Raw genomic sequence first — 18,871 nt, 5'->3', positions numbered from 1 at the left:
TGTTTCATAGATAAGTTCATTTGTGTCATATTTTAGATTCCACATATAAGTGATATCATATGCTATTTGTCTTTCTCTTTCTGACTGATTTCACTTAGTGTGATAATCTCTAGGTCCATCCATGTAGCTACAGATGGCATTATTTCATTCTTTCTTTATGGCTGAGTAATGTTCCGTGTGTGTGTGTGTGTGTGTGTGTGTGTGTGTGTGTGTGTGTCTCACATCTTCTTTATCCATTCATCTGTCAATGGGCATTTAGGTTGTTTCCATGTCTTGGCTGTTGTAAATAGTGCTGTTATGAACATAGGGGTGCATGTATCTTTTCAGATTATAGTTTTGTCTGGATATATGTCCAGGAGTGGGATTGCTGGATCATACGGCCTCTTTGAAATTTTAAAATCACTGATTCAACCTCCTTCTTAAAGGTTTATTCAAATTTCTACCTTCTCGGGTCAGTTTTTGTAGTTTGTGTGTTTCTAGGAATCTGTCCGTTTCGTCTAGGTTATCCACATGTTGATCTGCCTTTGTTTACACTGTTCTCTTGTATTCTTTTTATTTCTGTAAAATCAGTATTTGGGTCTGATTTTAGTTTTCATTTCTGATTTAGGAATTGGAATCTTTAACCTTTCTTAGTCAGTCTAGCTAAAGGTTTGTTCATTTTCTTGATCTTTTCAAAGAACCAGCGTTCAGTTTCATTGATTTTTCTGTCATTTTTCTGTTCTTTTTATCTCCATTCTAAGCTTTATTATTTCCTCCTGCTATCTTTGGTTTTAGTTTGCTTCTTTCTAGTTTTTAGGTGGTAGCTTAGGTTATTGCTTTGAGATCATTCTTTGTTAACATAGGTGCTTATAGCTATAAGTTTCCCTCTTTGCACTGTTTTTATAACATCCAGTAAGTTCTTTTTTATTGGGTTATAGTTGTTTTACAATGTTGTCTTCATTTCTGCTGTACAGTGGAGTTCCCTGTGCTATACAGCAGGTTCTCATTAGTTATCTATTTTATACATATTAGTGTATATATGTCAATTCCAATCTCCCAGTTCAACCCACCCCCCTTCCCCCCTTGGTGTCCATATGTATGTTCTCTGCGTCTGTGTCTGTGTTGCTGCCTTGCAAACTGGTTCATCTGTACCATTTTTCTAGATTCTGCATATATGCATTAATATACGATTTTTAAAAAATTTATTTATTTATTTTTGGCTGTGTTGGGTCTTCGTTTCTGTGCAAGGGCTTTCTCTAGTTGTGGCGAGCGGGGGCCACTCTTCATCGCAGTGCGCGGGCCTCTCACTGTTGTGGCCTCTCTTGTTGCGGAGCACAGGCTCCAGACGCACAGGCTCAGTAGTTGTGGCTCACGGGCCCAGTTGCTCCGCGGCATGTGGGATCTTCCCGGACCAGGGCTTGAACCCATGTCCCCTGCATTGGCAGGCAGATTCTCAACCACTGCGCCACCAGGGAAGCACACGATATTTGTTTTTCTCTTTCTGACTGACTTCACTCTGTATGACAGTCTCTGGGTCCATCCACATCTCTACAGATGACCCAGTTTTGTTCCTTTTTATGGCTAATACATCCAGTAAGTTCTGATATGTTGTGTTTTTGTGTTCATTCATCTCAAATTATTTTCTAATTTCTCTTGCGATTTCATCTTTGACCCATTGGTTAAGAACGTGTGTTGTTTAATTTGTGAATTTTCTAGTTTTCCTTCTGTCATTGATTTCTAGTTTCATTCCATTGTGGACAGAGGAGATACTTTGTAAGATATCAGTCTTTTGAAATTTATTAAAACCAGTTTTGGTCTCTCATAGAGAATGTTCCATGTACACTTGATAAAAATATATACTCTGGTGTTTAGAGTACTGTCTGTCAGTGTTTGTAGTGTTATTCAAGTTCCCTGTTTGTTTATTGCTTTTATTTCATTTATTTATTTGGTTGCATTGGGTCTTAGTTGTGGCAGGAGGGCTCCTTAGTTGTGGCATGCAAACTCTAAGTTGTAGCATGCATGTGGGATCTAGTTCCCTGACCAGGGATCGAATCTGGGCCCCCTGCATTGGGAGCATGGAGTCTTAACCACTGTGCCACCAGGGAAGTCCCTGTTTATTGCTTTTCTGTTTTGTTATTATTCATTATTGAAAGTGGGTTATTGAAGTCTCTATTATTGCAGAACTGTCTATCCTTTCAGTTCTGTCAGTTTTTGCTTTACATATTTTGTGGCTCTCTTGGTAGATGCATGTATGTTTATAATTGTTTTATCTTTTTGCTGGATTGAACCTTTTATCAATATATAATCTCCTTTGTCTCTGATAACCTTTTTTGACTTTGTTTTGCATAATAATAATATAGTCATCTTAGCTGTATTTTGATTACTGTTTGCTTGGAATACCCTTTTCAGTTCTGTTAATTTCAATGTCTTTGAATCTAAAAGGAATCTCTTATAGACAGCATATGGATGAATCTTGTTTTTTTTTCAACCCACCAGTGTCTGCCTTTTAAGAGGAGAGTTTAAGCCATTTACATTTAAAGTTCTTACTGATAAGTAGGGAATACTTCTGCCATTTAGGTATTTGTTTTCTGTGTGTCCTAAATGTCTTTTCCCCCTGAATTCCTCCATTATTGCCTTTTTTGAAATTTTGTAATGTAACTATTTTGATATCCTTTCCTATTCTGTATACTTTTAAGTTTTGTTTTGTTTTGTTTTTAGTGGTTCTCTTGGGGGTTGCAATTAACATCTTAAATATATAACAACCTCATTTGAATAATACCAATTTAGTTTCAGTAGTGTACAAATACTCTGCTTCTATACTTCTCTGTCCATCCCCCTTTATATTCTTATTGTCACAGGTTACATCTTTATATGTGTGCCCATTGGTATCACTTTATATTGTTTTGTTCATTTCTCTTTTGAATCATATAAGGAAAAAAGAGGAGTCACATACCAAAGGTGCAGTCAGCCCTTTGTATTTCTAGGTTCTGCAACCAGTCCCCTGTGGATACCAAGGGACAACTGTACAATAATATTTTTTAAATTTACCTATGTAATTACCAGTGTTCTTTATTTCTTCTTATGGCTTTGATTGTTTGGTGTCTTTTCATTTCACCTTGAACAACTCCCGTTAGCATTTCTTGAAGGGTAGGTGTACTGATTACCTTTTATCATTTTGTTTATACATCTTTTTCCTGATCGCTATTAGGTTTGTCCATGGTTTTCATTACTTATTGAGTATACTTAAGATAGTTGATTTAACGTCTTTGGCCAGTAATTCTAATGTCTGAGCTTCCTCAGGATGGTTTCTATCAAATTCTGTTTTTCCTGTGAATGGACCATAGTTTTTTGTTTCCTTGTGTGTTTTGTAATTTTTTTTGAGAATTAGACATGCCAAGGTAGTGTAAAGTGTTAACTCTGGAAATCTGATTCTCCTGCTCCTCATATATTACTGATTTCTTTGCTTGTTGAGGGCTATAGCTGTTCATTTGTGACTTTTCCAAATTATTTTCGTAAAATATATATTCCTTGTTGTTTGTGGTCACTGAAATTTCTGTTCCATTATCTCTGCATTTGGCATGTGACCTAAAAAAGATTTCCCTAAATGTCTGGCTCTGAATAGGGTAGTGCTGGTGGCAAAGGATTTTGTCCTTTTAAGTCAGTCACCAGTGCTGCTGTGAATAAAAACTAAGGCGAGCATGGGCACTGATTTCTCAGGAATCCACCAGACCAACCACAGTGCACCCTCAATTTTTGGAGAACAAAGTCCCCACTACATGCCTTGGCACCAGCCAGCCACTCCAGGAACACAAGCTACTGAGGGGCAGGGATGGTAGCTACTTTTATGTACTGCTCACTTAGAAAAGATCAGCAGCCTCTCCTTTTGTCAAGCACTCACCTAGTTATAAGTGTACAAGCACTCTTTCTTGCTTAATTATTGATGCAGTGGAGGTACCTACGCATAGAGCCTATTCTGCTGTTATACCACTGTTTTTCTGTTTATATATGCAATTATAACTTTAGGATAATACCCTAGAACTAAATTATCTGTATCGAAGAGTATATCCATTTACTTATTAGGTAGAACCAATTTACACTCTTACAGTATTTTTTTAAATTTATTTATTTTATTTATTTACTTTTGGCTGTGTTGAGTCTTCATTGCTGCACGGGGGCTTTCTCCAGTTGCGGTGAGCGGGGGCTACTCTTGGTTGTGGTGCACGGGCTTCTCACTGTGGTGGCTTCTCTTGTTGCAGAGCACAGGCTCTAGGTGCACGGGCTTCAGTAGTCGTGGCTCGCGGGCTCTAGAGCACAGGCTCAGTAGCTGTGGTGCATGGGCTTAGTTGTTCCACGGCATGTGGGATCTTCCAGGACCAGGGCTTGAACACGTGTCCCCTGCATTGGCAGGCGGATTCTTAACCACTGCGCCACCAGGGAAGTCCCTACAGTATTTTTTATTTCTTTAAAATTTCCTGTAGTTGATTCTCTGATTTTCCAACTTTTTTTTTTTTTTTTTTTTTGGCCACACTACACATGTGGGATCTTAGTTCCCCGACCAGGGATTGAACCTGTGCCCCCTGCAGTGGAAACATGGAGTCTTAACCAATGGACTGCCAGGGAAGTCCCCATGACTATTTTTCTGTGAAGATTTTCTTATTGATCTGTATGAGTTCTTAGAGGAGCTTAATCTTCTTGTCAAATTAACTATTTGTATTGTTACTATGTTTGTGGTATTTGTGTGGAAATCCATTTTGTTGTAGCAAGATTACAAGATTGATATTTTTCTTTATGCCTTTGGATTTGAATGTAGTTCAAAGAAAAATTTTCTTTTTTAATCAACATTCTTATAGTTTACATACAATAAAATGTACTTATTTGAAGCATACATTTTTATTAGTTTTTGCAAATTTATGCACTGTTGTTTCTCACTCAGTCTCCCCTCATCAACATCCAGTGTTGGCAATTATTGATCTGCTTTCTGCTGCTATATGTTTGTTTTCTTCTGTAGTTTCATATGAATGAAACCACACAGTATATTCTCTCTTGTACCTGACTCCTTTCACTTGCCATAATTATTTTCAGTAAACCGTATTGTAGCATGTATTGGTAATACACTCTTTTTTATTGCCAAGTAGTATTCCAGTGTAGGAATATACAGGCATACCTTGGAGGTATGGAGGGTTCAGTTTCAGACCACTGCAGTAAGGCAAGTCACACGAATTTTTTGGTTTCCCAGTGCATATAAAAGTTACATTTACACTCTACTGGAATCTGTGAAGTGTGCAATAGCATTATGTCAAAAAATGTACATACCTTAATTTCAGAATACTTTATTGCTAAAAAAAAAAGTGGCAATCATCATCCATGTCTTCAACCAGTTGTAATCTTTTTGCTGGTGGGGGATCTTGCCTTGATGTTGATAGCTGCTGATGGATCAGGATGGTGGTGGCTGAAGGTAGGGGTGGCCATGGCAGTTTCTTAAAATAGGACAACAGTGAAGTTTGCTGTATCAATTCTGTCCTTTCACAAACCATTTCTCTGTAGCACACAGTGCTGTTGATAGCATTTTATCCACAGTAGAACCTCTTTTAAAATTGGAGTCAGTCCTCTCAAGCCCTGCCACTGCCTTAACAACTAAGTTTATGTAATATTCTAAACCCTTTGTTGTCATTTCAACATTCTTCCCAGCATCTTCATCAGAAGGAGATTCTATCTCAAGAAACCACTTTCTTTCCTCATCTATAAGAAGTTACTCCTCATCTGTTTAAGTTTCATCATGAGACGGTAGCAATTCAGTCCCATCTTCAGGCTCTACTTCTAATTCTAGTTCTCTTGCTATTTCCACCGCATCTTCAGTTACTTCTTACACTGAAGTCTTGAACTGCTCAGTTATCCATGAAGGTTGGAATCAACTTCTTCTAAACTCCTATTCATGTTGGTATTTTGTCTTTCCATGAATCATGAATGAACTTAATGGCGTCTAGAATGGGTGAATCCATTCCAGAGGTTTTTGATTGACTTTGCCCAGATCCGTCATCCATGGCAGCTACTATATAGCCTTACGAAATCTATTTCTTAAATAATAAGACTTGAAAGTCGAAATTACTCCTTGATCCATGGGCTGCAGAATGGAAGCTGTGTTAGCAGGCGTGAAAACAACGTGAATCTTAACATGCATCTCCATTAGAGCTCTTGGGTGACCAGGTGCATTGTCAGTGAGCAGTAATATTTTGAAAGGAATCTTTTTTTCTGAGCAGTAGTTCTCAATAGTAGGCCTAAAATATTTAGTAAACCATGTTGTCAACAGTTGTGCTATCATCTGAGCTTTGTTGTTTCATTCACAGAACACAGGTAGAGTAGATTTAGCATAATTCTGAAGGGCCAAAGGATTTTTGGAATGGCTAATGAGCATTGGTTTCAACTTAAAGTCACCAGCTGCATTAACCCATAACAAGAGAGTCAGTCTGTCCTTGAAGCTTTGAAGCCTTGAGGCCAGGCATTGGCTTATCCTCTCTAGCTATGAAAGTCCTAGATGGCATCTTCTTCCAATATAAAACTGTTTTGTCTACGTTGAAAATCTTCATTACTTATTTTAGCTAGATCTGCTGAATAATTTGTTGCAGCTTCTGCATCAGCACTTGCTGCTTCATCTTGTACTTTGATGTTGTGGAGACGTCTTCTTTCCTTAAACCTCATGAACCAACCTCTGCTAGCTTCAGACTTTTCTTCTGCAGCTTCCTCACCTCTCTCAGCGTTCATAGAATTGAAGAGAGAGTCTTGCTCTGGATTAGGCTTATGCTTAAGGGAATGTTGTGACTGGTTTGGTCATCTATCCAGATCACTAAAACTTTCCCACATCAGCAATAAGGCTGTTTGGCTTTCTTAGCATTCGTGTGTTCACTGCAGTAGTCCTTCTCATTTCTTTCAAGAACTTTTTCTTTGCATGCACAACTTGGCTTAACTGTTTGGCACAAGAGGCCTAGCTTTCAGCCTGTCTTGACTTTTGACATGCCTTCCTCACTAAGCTTAATCATTTCTAGTTTTTGATTTAAAGTGAAAGATATGTGAATCTTTCTTTCACTTGAATACTTAGAGGCCATTTTAGGGCCAAATTGGCCCAGTTTCAATATTGTTGTGTCTCAGGGAATAGGGTGGCCCGAGGAGAGATAGAGAACGGGAGAACTGCCCATTGGTGGAGTCAGAAACACACATCTGTTGATTAAGTTCATTGCCTTATATGGGCATGGTTTGTGGTGTCCCAAAACAATTACATTAGTAACATCAAAGATCACAGATCACCATAACAAAGATAATAATTTTGACAAAGTGAGAAATATTACGAGAATTACCAGAATGTCATACAGAGACACAAAGTTATTAAATGCTGTTGATATAAAAATATTGGACAGTATTTTGTACACTTGAAACTAATAAAATACTGTGTGGGGACTTCCCGGGTGGCACAGTGGTTAAGAATCCGCCTGCCAGTGCAGGGGACATGGGTTCGAGCCCAGGTCTGGGAAGATCCCACATGCCGTGGAGCAACTAAGCCCATGTGCCACAACTGCTGAGCCTGTGCTCTAGAGCCAGTGAGCCATAACTTCTGAGCCTGTGTGCTGCAACTACTGAAGTCCACGTGCCTAGAGCCTGTGCCCTGCAACAAGAGAAGCCACCACAATGACAAGCCCACGCACTGCAATGAAGAGTAGCTCCCGCTTGCTGCAACTAGAGAAAGCCTGCATGCAGGAACAAAGGCTTGACGCAGCCAAAAAAAATAATAATAAATAAATACATAAAAAAAATTTTTTAAACTGCAATATTTGGGAAATAACAATAAAGCAAAGTGCAATAAAATACGGTATGCCTGTAGTGCGATTTGATTATCTAGTCACTTGTTCTTAGACATCTTCGTTCTTTCCATACATCTGTTTTAGTTAACTGTCTTTTTAAATCTTTTTTCTATCTTTAAAAATTTGGTTGTTAGTCTGATTATTGATTTGTAAGCGTTCCTTATGTATTCTGGTTACAAGTTTTTTGTCAGATGTGTATTACAAATATATTTGCCCTAGTTTGTGAATTGCCTTTTGCTTTCTTAACAGTGTATATTAAAGAGTAGACTTTTAATTTTGATGAAGTCTGTTTCATCTCCTTTTTCTTTTAGGGTTCATTATTTTTGTCTTCTCTAAAATCAACCCCTCCTAATGTCATGAGTATTTTTTTTCATGATTTCTTCTAGAAGTATTATAGTTTTAGTATTTATATTTACGTCTTATGATCTATATCAAGTTACTTTGTGTTTTTTGGAAGGAAAAGTCAGGATTCTTTTTTTAAAAGAAGTATAATACTTGTTCCAGCACCATTTGTTGAAGACTATTCCTTTGTTGACTATTAAAGCATATATGTGCTTGGGTCTATTTCTAGACTCTGTTCTTTTCTGTTGATCTGTGTTTGTCCCTTAAGTCAGTTCCCTGCTGTTTTGATTACTGTAGCTTTATAATAAGTTACAAAATCAGATAATATGTAAGTTCTCAAACTTGTTTTGATTTTCCAAAATTATTTTTGGTATTCCAAGTCATTAACATTTTCATATAAATTTTCAAATCAGTGTGTCGATTTTACAAAAATATTTGCTGGTATTTTGATTGGGATTGCATTGACACTATACATTAATTTGAGAGGATTGCCACCTTATTAATATCGAGTCCTCTAACATGGTATCTCCATTTATCTAGGCTTTTCGTTTCTCTCCTCATTGCTTTGTAGTTTTCGGCGTACTTGTCTTAAACGTATTTTGTTAAATGTATTAACAAGGTAAATGTAATTTTTTTGTGTTTGGGCCTTTTAAATCATTTGTATATTCATTACAGTAATGTATTCTACCCTACCTAATACAGAATCTCTTTCCTGAATCCATAAAGCATATTGTATTGAATGTAAACACTCCTTGCAGCATATTAACATGATTTCTTTACTACTTGCTCTTTGATGAAGTAAATTAATTTAATACATACTGATTTCTGTTTTATAGTACAGCATATACAAATACAAAATATAAATATTAGTAATTCTGTTCTTAACCTAAGAAAGATTTTTTTAATGGAGAGTTATTTATTTTAAAGTAGTTTAAAATCTGATGTGAAATTAGATTCTGACAATTTTTTTTAATAAAATGGCTTTAAATGCTTAAACTCCAATTTAGACCTATCATTTTTCTTAGATTTTATCTATTTTATGTAAAGATGCTTTTGCATGTGTTTTCCTCTAAATCATAGTTATTTACGTTTTTCACAAAAATTTAAAATAGTTATAAAAGCTATTATACCATAGTGCTATATTTTATTATAGTATCTTTGTGCCCAATTAATTGGAAAATTATAGTGTTCATGATTCAAAAATTAATAAAAATCACCCATGATAATTTGGGAGAGCTCTCACTCTTGTGCAGTGGACATCCAAGGTCAAGGGTCCTTGCAGACTTTGGCCTAGAGATATGCTTGTGAAGGAGTCCAGTGAAACATTTATTGTGTGTGCTAATAAGTTGCTTCACATTTTATCTTGTTTCTCTTGTAAATAAGCAAGAACGCTTTTTTTTTCTTTTTTTTTTGCGGTACGCGGGCCTGTCACTGCTGTGGCCTCTCCAGTTGCGGAGCACAGGCTCTGGACACGCAGGCTCAGCGGCCATGGCTCACGGGCCCAGCCGCTCTGCGGCATGTGGGGTCCTCTCGGACCGGGGCACAAACCCGTGTCCCCTACATTGCCAGGCGGACTCTCAACCACTGCGCTACCAGGGAAGCCCAAGAACGCATTTTTTATTGCTCTTCCTCCATAGATCAATTCTACCTGGTATTAGTTCCTTTCAGGCTAAAGAACTTCCTTTGATGTTATAACAGTGCCCACCAGGGATGAGTTTTCTTAGTTTTTCCTCATCTAAAGCTGTCTTGTATTTCACACTCATTTTTGATGGGTACAGAATTCTGTACATTGATACATGTACATGGATACAGAATTCTGGGTTGATAGTTTTAATTTTTTTCCTTCTTTTAAGATTGCATTGTTTTCTGGCTTCTGTTCTTTCTAGTGAGTCATTCTTGTAATATATGTTGTTTTTCTCCGCCTGCCGCCAAGATATTTTTTGTTTTGTTTTCTCTTTGGTTTTCAGTAGGTTGACTCTAATGTGTCTAGCTATGGTTTTCTATTTATACTGCTTGGGGTGTTCTGAACTTATTGTTTGTAAATTGATGCTTTTCACCAAATTGGGGGAATTTCAACCTCTAGTTTTTCAAAAAATTTTCTGCCTCACTTTCTCCTCTCCTTTTGAGACTTCAGTTACACATATGTAGTATTGCTTGATTCACTGCGATTCTGTTTTTCTTCCATCTCTTTCTTCTTCAGATTGGATACTTTCTGTGGACTTGAATTCATCTTCAAGTTGGGTTCTAGCATTTCTATTTTAAACAATATATTCCTTCTCTGCTGAGATTTCCTCTTTTATTCAGTCTTTAAGAACATTATTTCCCTTTTATCCATAGCATATTTATTTGGTTTTAATAGATTAATTAGTAGAGCATGGCTCTTCTTGTTTCATCTTAATCCCACCTACTTCCCGATGTCCCCAGGTTTTTTGAAGCAAATTTGAAACTTAATTTCATCTGTATGTAAATAAACTAATACTGGTATCTCTAAAAGAAAGGGATTAAAAAAAATAGCCACACTACTATCACACTTTTTGAAAAATAATAATTTCTTAAACATCAGGCACTGTTCACATTTTCCCGATTCACATTTTTTCTTTCTCTTTTTTCTTTTTTAAAATTTACGATTTGGGGAATTGCCTGGTGGTCCAGTGGTTCGGACTCGGCATTCTCACTGCTGGGGCCCCAGGTTCGATCCCTGGTCAGGGAACTAAGATCCCACAAGCTGCGGGGAGCGGCAAAATAATAATAATAAAAATATAAAATACAATTTATGATTTTGTCCTCTACCTCTTTAGTTTTACTTTTGGAAGTATGTTTTTGAAATCACTGTTATTTGTCTTACAAAGTTTCTCACATTATACATTTCGTTAGCTATGTGTTTTTTTATTGTGTTAAAATACACATATATAAAATTTACCATCTTAACCATTTTAAATTTTAATTTCATTTATCAGTGCCATAATATTAAACACATTCACATTGTTGTGCAGCCATCACCACCATCCATTCTCATAACTCTTTTCTTGTAAAATTGAAACTCTGCCTATTAAACAGGAACTCTCCACTTTCCCCTCCTTCAGCCCATACTTTTTGATTTTTGACCATTTACCTCATATAAATGGAATCATATAGTATTTGTCTCCTTGTGACTTGCTTATTTCACTTTAATATGGTGTCTTCAAGGTTCATCCATGTAGCATATTGCAGAATTTCCCTCCTTTCTAAGGCCTGAATAATCCATTGTATGTATATACAACAATTTGTTTATCCATTCATCTATTGATGGACACTTGGGTTTGCTTCCACATTTTAGCTTTTGTGAATAAGGCTGCTATGAACATCGGTATACAGATTTCTCTTCAAGATTCGGCTTTTAATTCTTTTGCATATATACCCAGAAGTGGAATTGCTGGGTCATATGGTAATTCTATTTTTAATTTTTCGAGGGACCTCCATACTGTTTTCCACAGTGGCTATACCACTTTATATTCCCACCAACAGTGCACAAGGGTTCCAGTTTCTCCACATCCTGTCCAACATTTGGCTGTTTTCTGTTTCTTGATAGTAGCTCTTTTAATGAATGTGATGTGATATCTCTTTGTGGTTTTAATTGCATTTCTTCAATGATTAGTGATGTTGAGCATCTCTTCGCCTACTTATTGGCCACTTATATATCTTCTTTAGAGAAATACCTATTCAAGTTCTCTGCCCGCTTTTGAATTGACTAGTTATATTTTTTTCTTGTTTTAAAAACGAGCTCTTTTTTAATAAGTTTTTTTTAATATAAATTTATTTTTGGCTGCGTTGGGTCTTCATTGCTGCACGTGGAGTTTCTCTAGTTGCAGTGAGTGGGGGCTACTCTTCGTTGCGGTGCGCGGGCTTCTCATTACGGTGGTTTCTCTTGTTGCGGTGCATGGGCTTCAGTAGTTGTGGCTCGCGGGCTCTAGAGCACAGGCTCAGTAGCTGTGGTGCATGGGCTTAGTTGTTCCACAGCATGTGGGATCTTCCAGGACCAGGGCACGAACCCATGTCCCCTGCATTGGCAGGCGGATTCTTAACCACTGTGCCACCAGGGAAGTCCCAAGTTATATTCTTGAGTGTAGTTTAACACGATCCTCTGACCTCTGTATTTCATGCAAATTGGTAGCTAAATCTAGAGGCTTAATCAGAATTAGATTTTATTTTGGAGCAGCAAAGAGAACAAAAACATGTAGTATATGTCTTTGTGTGTCTCTCTTATACTAGCTGCTGCTGATCATTGACTAGATATATTGATTTGTTAATGGTTGCAAAGTGGTACTATTTCTGTGCTTTTTTCCATTTATTATTTGAAACACTTCCATAAAGAAAAGCTTTCCTTCATCTTCATTACCCTGAGGTACAGCTCATATATACAATGTGTGATAAATGCTTGGTTCTAGCTTTTACTGCCAGTTTTCAAAATAATGTGTCGGTTCCCTGGCAACCTTCAAAAACGACCATTCAGATATTTTTTGGTTTTGAATATTTAAACATATTTGGTGTGTTCGTTGTCCTTACTGATGAAGTACGGCCTCTTTGAGTCCTTTTGTAATGGTAATTTTCAATGTTCCTTGCTCTCTAGTGTGACAAGATGTTCCAGGCTCTTGTACATTTTGTGTCACAAGGCTCTGGAGTTGCCATGTTACTTTTATGGGAAAGTAATGTTTTGCAGTCCACTGGTTAGGCACAAGGAGTGCTTCTGGCTAATTGTTTGTTATTTCTAAGCTTTTTCTTTGAACAGAGCTATTAAGTACTTTTTTTTTAATGACAGTATATATCATGAGTTTATATAGATGCTTTCGATTTAAATTCAGGCTACATGGTTTTTACTTCTTCAGTTGCTGTCTGCATCTCTTTTCTCCCACGTGAAAATCTCAGATGTCAGTGACCCCAATATAATTTATGATTTGCTGTATCCAAAATCACAGACAGAAGTCTCAGAATAACAATACCAAAAGTCATTTAGAGTTTCTCTGTGTTATTCCTCTAGTTGGATACACATTTAGGTTCATTTTGCATTGAACTTTTACAAACTGATTTTTAAAAATTTTATTCAGTTTGTGCATGGCTTAAAAGTAAAATATCTAAAGCAGTATATTAAATTCATATTCACGTGTCTGTATGAATGCAAGTATATCTTCATATCCACATCTAACTTATCTAAACAACACCTTACTATACATACCTTTCTCCTTGCATTGCCTCTTTTTTTTTTTTAAATAGTATTTTCTGGAAATCACTCCATTATAATATTTAGAGCAGTTCCTCAGGTTTCGTTCTTTTTTTGTTTTTTCTTACATCTGATAATTGTTTGGATATACCACATTGTTTTCGATCATTGATGGACTTTTGGGTTGTCTCGTGTGTGTGAGTGTGTGTTTGGGAGAGATGTGGGTCTGAGCCCCCTCACCCCCCACGTCCCCCCACTTCCTATCATAGTAAGTGTCAGTGAGTAGCCGTATGCATCATTTTTTAAAAAACCTCTTTTTGGTCTGTGTATATGCGGTAAAGTTTCCTAGAAGTGGGGTTGATAAGAATATGATAATATGCATATGTGATATTTTGGAAGACATTGCTGAATTTTCCTTTTTAAGGGTTGTTGTTTTGAATGCCCATCATCAATGTATCAGAGTACCTGTTTTGCCACAGCCTTATCAATAGAGTATGTTGTCAAATTTTTAGACTTTTTCCAATTTTATAAGTGAGAAATGTTAATCCCATTTTAATTGCATTTCTCTTATGGAGCAAGGTCTAGCATCTTTTCATATAAGAGCCATTTGCCTTTCTTTTTCCCCCTTGTGATAAGTTGCAGTTAGTTTTAATATTTTGACATTCACTGTTTTACTTTGTTTATTGTATTAATTGTATTTGCCATGTAAAAGTTTTTAAAAGTACAGCTATCAATCATTTCCTTTTCTTTTGCTCTACTAACTCTATAGTACATGGAAATAATGTCATGGAAAATATGTTCCAAATGTAAATTAAATGTATTTGTGAAAATATACACTTTATCCTTTGTGATTATATCCTTTGTGTTCTTCTTGCTTCTAGGCAAGGATAAAAGCCATCAATACGTTTTTTGCTAAGAATGGTTATCGATTAATGGATTCTAGTATGTATAGTCCGCCCATTCAAACTCAAGCACAGTATGCCTCACCGGTCTTTATGCAGCCTGTATATAATCCTCACCAACAGTACTCTGTTTATAGTATTGTGCCTCAGTCTTGGTCTCCAAATCCCACACCTTACTTTGAAACACCACTGGTAAGTGAGATCCTCACAGAATAATACAATTTTTTCACTGAAGCTGAAATTTGAAGAAATCAGCTAGAATTAGAGTTCATGTTTTATTTTGTTTTGTGTTGATATTGGTTACTTTCTGGCTTGTAAATGGTGATAAGGATATTTAATCCCCCATATCAAATATATGCATATGACTAAGTCTAAGAGTTGAGCTATTGGTTCCTATCATTTTATTCTTTAAATGTTGCTGGGTAAATTAATAGACTGGAAAAATCCTGAATGATTTAAAATGATTTTAGTTTTGTGAAACTTTTTCAGAGAGAAATATTCTTTATTAAGTGTTGAACCAGTTGTTCCTTGTTCTGTAATTCAAGTGATAACTTGGAGTGAGTATTGCAAATGTTTAAAATTATTTTTGGCTTATCAAAGAAATTGATGCTAGGTTAGTTCATTAGAAGTTTCGTATGACCTTCACACCAGATTTTTGTCTTTACTATGAATAGCTTTTAAACATTAAAATTTTCTTTTAGGCTCCTTTTCCCAATGGTAGTTTTGTGAATGGCTTTAATTCACCAGGATCTTATAAAACAAATGCTGCTGCTGCTGCTGCTGCTGCTGCTGCTGCTGCTGTGAATATGGGTCGACCATTCCAAAAAAATCGGTAAGATAAAAAACAATAGCTGGAATTTATTTATTTATTTTTAAATTTATTTAAGTTATTTTATTTTTGGCTGTGTTGGGTCTTCAGTTGCTGTGCGCAGGTTTTCTCTAGTTGCGGCAAACGGGGACTACTCTTCGTTGTGGTGCACAGGCTTCTCATTGAGTGGCTTCTCTTGTGGCAGAGCACGGGCTCTAGGCGCGTGGGCTTCAGTAGTTGTGGCACTCGGGCTCAGTAGTTGTGGAGCACAGGCTTAGTTGCTCTGCAGCGTGTGGGATCTTCCCGGACCAGGGCACGAACCCGTGTCCCCTGCATTGGCTACAGGATTCTTAACCACTGCACCACCAGGGAAGCCATGTACTCACTTTAACTGACACAATTGGTTAAAGCATTTGAATATCTTTTTTTTTTTTCCCCTGCCTTGCGGCCTGTGGGATCTTAGTTCCCTGACTGAGTTCCCCAGATCAAACCCCGGGCCCACGGCAGTGAAAGCACCAGGTCCTAACCACTGGACTGCCAGGGGATTCCCTGAAGATCATTTTTAAGTGTACAGAAAATTTTACTACATATACACATTCTTAATTGCTTTATGAAGTTTCGAATGAGAACTCTTCATATTGTAAGAATAAAGGATTCTTTATAAACAAAAGATTACTTGTGCTCTTGTAGATGACCCTTAGTTTGGTGATACAGTAATAACAGCAAAATTGAAGTATTGCTAGGACATATGAGTAGAAGTACAGTGAGCTTTAAAAACACACACTGTCCTCTAACCTCCATCCTGTTGTTCCAAAAAGATTATTTAATTTCCATGTGCACACAGAGACAGTAATGTTTAAATCTGGAAGGACGTTTGTTATGATGTAGTTTTAATTCATTTTACAGATGAATTGAAGAAAGTGAAAGTTGAAGAGGATGAATACCTTGCTAGGGTTACATGGCTTTTCATCATCAGCAGACCTGAGATTAGCACATTTTCTTTTCTTCTACTATAGCTAGTAAAGTTTTTTTCTTAAAAATAATTGAGTTAATGGGCTTCCCTGGTGGCGCAGTGGTTGGGAGTCCGCCTGCCGATGCAGGGGACACGGGTTTGTGCCCTGGTCCGGGAAGATCCCACATGCCGCAGAGCAGCTAGTCCCGTGAGCCATGGCCGCTGAGCCTGCACGTCCGCAGCCTGTGCTCCGCAACGGGAGAGGCCACAACAGTGAGAGGCCCGCGAACCCCCCAAAATAATAATAATAATAATTGAGTTAATACAAATGACAGTTTATAACTTCCCTTGTGAGGAGATACAGATTTCTCATGATTAGAAATAGTAGCTTTGTAAAAATATGTATCTGTTGATTTCACGTTTCTTTGAAGAGGTAAATTTTGCTTTAAACAGTTATGTCTACGTGAAGTAGATGTCTTGGTTATAAGAGACTAAAAACAATTTTTAATAACAATAAAAAGTATTGGTGTTTGCAAATGCTTGACTTAAAAATACATTAAGTGGGCTTATGGTATTCCTTTATTGTCACTTGAGAGCACTGCTGTGCTTTCAAGAGGTAAAAAAAGAGATAAAAATACAATAAGAGGTAAAAATACAATAAGAAAGCCAAGAATGACAGTCAAGTCATTCTTGCTTTTTTAAAAAAGTATATTTATTTATTTACTTACTTGGTTGGTTGGTTGGTTGAATGGATGGATGGATGGATGGACCCAGTCTTAGTTTTGGGAGGTGGGCTCCTTGGTTGCAGGAGGTGGGCGCCTTAGTTGCGGCATGCATGTGGGATCCAGTACCCTGAGGAGGGATCGATACTAAGCCCCCTGCATTGGGAGCGCAGGGTCTTAACCACTGCGCCACCAGGGAAGTCCCAAGTCATTCTTGCTTATAAGGATATATATCTGGTTTTGAAGATACAGGATAGGTTTAGTATAATTTTGCTTGTTATTCAAAACTACTTGTGTACATTTTTTTGCGTTTGTTTGACCAATACAGGTTGTTAATTTTTAGTCACAGAAATAATACACGAATACTTCCTTATAAAAATGCAGATATTGCAGATGAACTAGAACCTTTTGACCACCAACCCAAATCCTTGCTTCCTTCTTACTTCTAAGAAGTGACCACTGCCAGGCCTTTATTTTTATTTATTTAAGTTATCAGTCAAGAGCAGTTTATTACATTAACCTTGTAACAGCCCAGTGATGATCACTAGACCTACTGAGAGAGAATAGGACTAACTTTCAGAAGTCTGGGCAATTTTCTACCTTTCATACTTTATCTTTCTGTCATTTTCCTTCTTCCTTTACATCTTTTATCACTTCTTTCTTTCATCATCCTTTTTTCTTTTGCCAAGACTGCGATTGTTAAGTCCCTCTCTGTGAAGGGTAAGATTATGAGATCTGAGGGCTGTTAAACCTAATAACTTGTTTACTGGGTGTATTGAAATGCAATGAGAGAATTTCAGTGAGTGATAGTTTCTGAACAGATACATAAACAGCAATATCTACCTCATGAGGTCGTTTTCAGATATGATGGATAATGTAAATTAGTTTGTGTTAGTTGACATACTGTAAATTTCATTGCTATTCAGAAACTATTTTGTAACGCATAAGTAATTATCTGGAAAAGTATTGTATATGAGACTTAGCCCAACATTATAGCCTAATTTTTATGTTTAAGTTTTAGTAGTAGTAATCTAATTTGTTATACTCTCCAAAGAGTTAGTAGGATAGCTGGAGATGCTATTGGAATTAATGTTTAATTGTTCATAATTATGAGGTTTAAAATCCCTATGCAAAGAACCAGGAATTTACAGTGTGTTATTAATATTATAAATTTGTAACTATGAAAATAGACTGTAAAAAAATGGAGTATATAAAGTTCAAGCAAGGGGCTAAATAGAAATCTAATACTTCCTTTTTTAATCTCCTGTAGAGCCAGGGTCCTCAGTTTCTTGGGCTTACTTTAGATGTTTTCACTATTGATTAAACTGCATCCTCTCTCCTTTACCCTGCCTTAGCTTCATCTGCTTACAAATTGTTAAGAGAGTTGGGTACTTATACCCATCATCCAAGATAAAAGCTACTTTTGTTAGATGTAGGTGGTTTTTGTTTTTGTTTTGTTTTGCTTTGTCTTTGGTTTGGTTTGTTTTTTTGTTTTTTACCAGATTCCATACCTTAATTCATGAAGTCATGCCAGGCTATTAGTTGCGTTATATTTTTCTAGTTTTTTGGTCTCACATCTTTGTTGGATCTTTGAACAACTGATTTCATTTGGAGAGGGATTCTTAGTAGGAAGCTGGGATTTTAATATATTCCACTGTTCCTTACTTTAAAAAAAAATTATCAGTCCCCTAAAGAGTTTTTTTAGACTTTTCCCCCAATTCCCCCATATGAAAATTTAATACTAGAGATTATTGTATATCTATTTGTGTAATGTATGCCAGTTCTTACTCCCTTTGTGGGTATTGTTGCCCCATTGAGAATGTATGGCATAGACTCAATAAGCTTCCAGCCTGGCTGATTTAGATGTGTCAGAACTGCAGTTCGTGTTAAAGAAGTTAGCTAAAATCCTAGTTATATCCTAAATTTGGGGGTAGAAGTAGCCTTATCTTGAAGAACTTTGGATCACCTCCCAAATCTCTCCAAACAGCTTTTTTTTTAATGTAAAAATTCTTTGCCTTTTAAAAATAATATGTCTGAGACATTAAAGGGTTTACATTTTTACAACACAATGCTTCTGTGTCCAACCCAGTTTATGGAAAATCAGAATACAGCAGAAGGCAAT

The 18,871-nt window shown here is 36.7% G+C and overlaps 1 protein-coding gene across 4 annotated transcripts in view; it reads left to right on the top strand.

The window, feature by feature from the left end:
- Positions 1-18,871, top strand: part of LARP4 (La ribonucleoprotein 4) — a 66,928-nt gene that overhangs the window by 35,540 nt on the left and 12,517 nt on the right. For all 4 annotated transcript variants that reach the window (XM_079938374.1, XM_079938375.1, XM_079938373.1 and 1 more), the window contains exons 9-10: positions 14,247-14,459; positions 14,969-15,099. In XM_079938374.1, the coding sequence (XP_079794500.1) occupies positions 14,247-14,459; positions 14,969-15,099 (344 nt within the window). The remainder of the gene's footprint in view (positions 1-14,246; positions 14,460-14,968; positions 15,100-18,871) is intronic.

Source organism: Stenella coeruleoalba (genome assembly GCF_951394435.1).
Source record: "Stenella coeruleoalba genome assembly, chromosome: 11".
NCBI classification, from domain to species: domain Eukaryota; kingdom Metazoa; phylum Chordata; class Mammalia; order Artiodactyla; family Delphinidae; genus Stenella; species Stenella coeruleoalba.
Note: the sequence above shows the minus strand (reverse complement) of the source record. Positions and strands in the feature narration are given on the sequence as shown.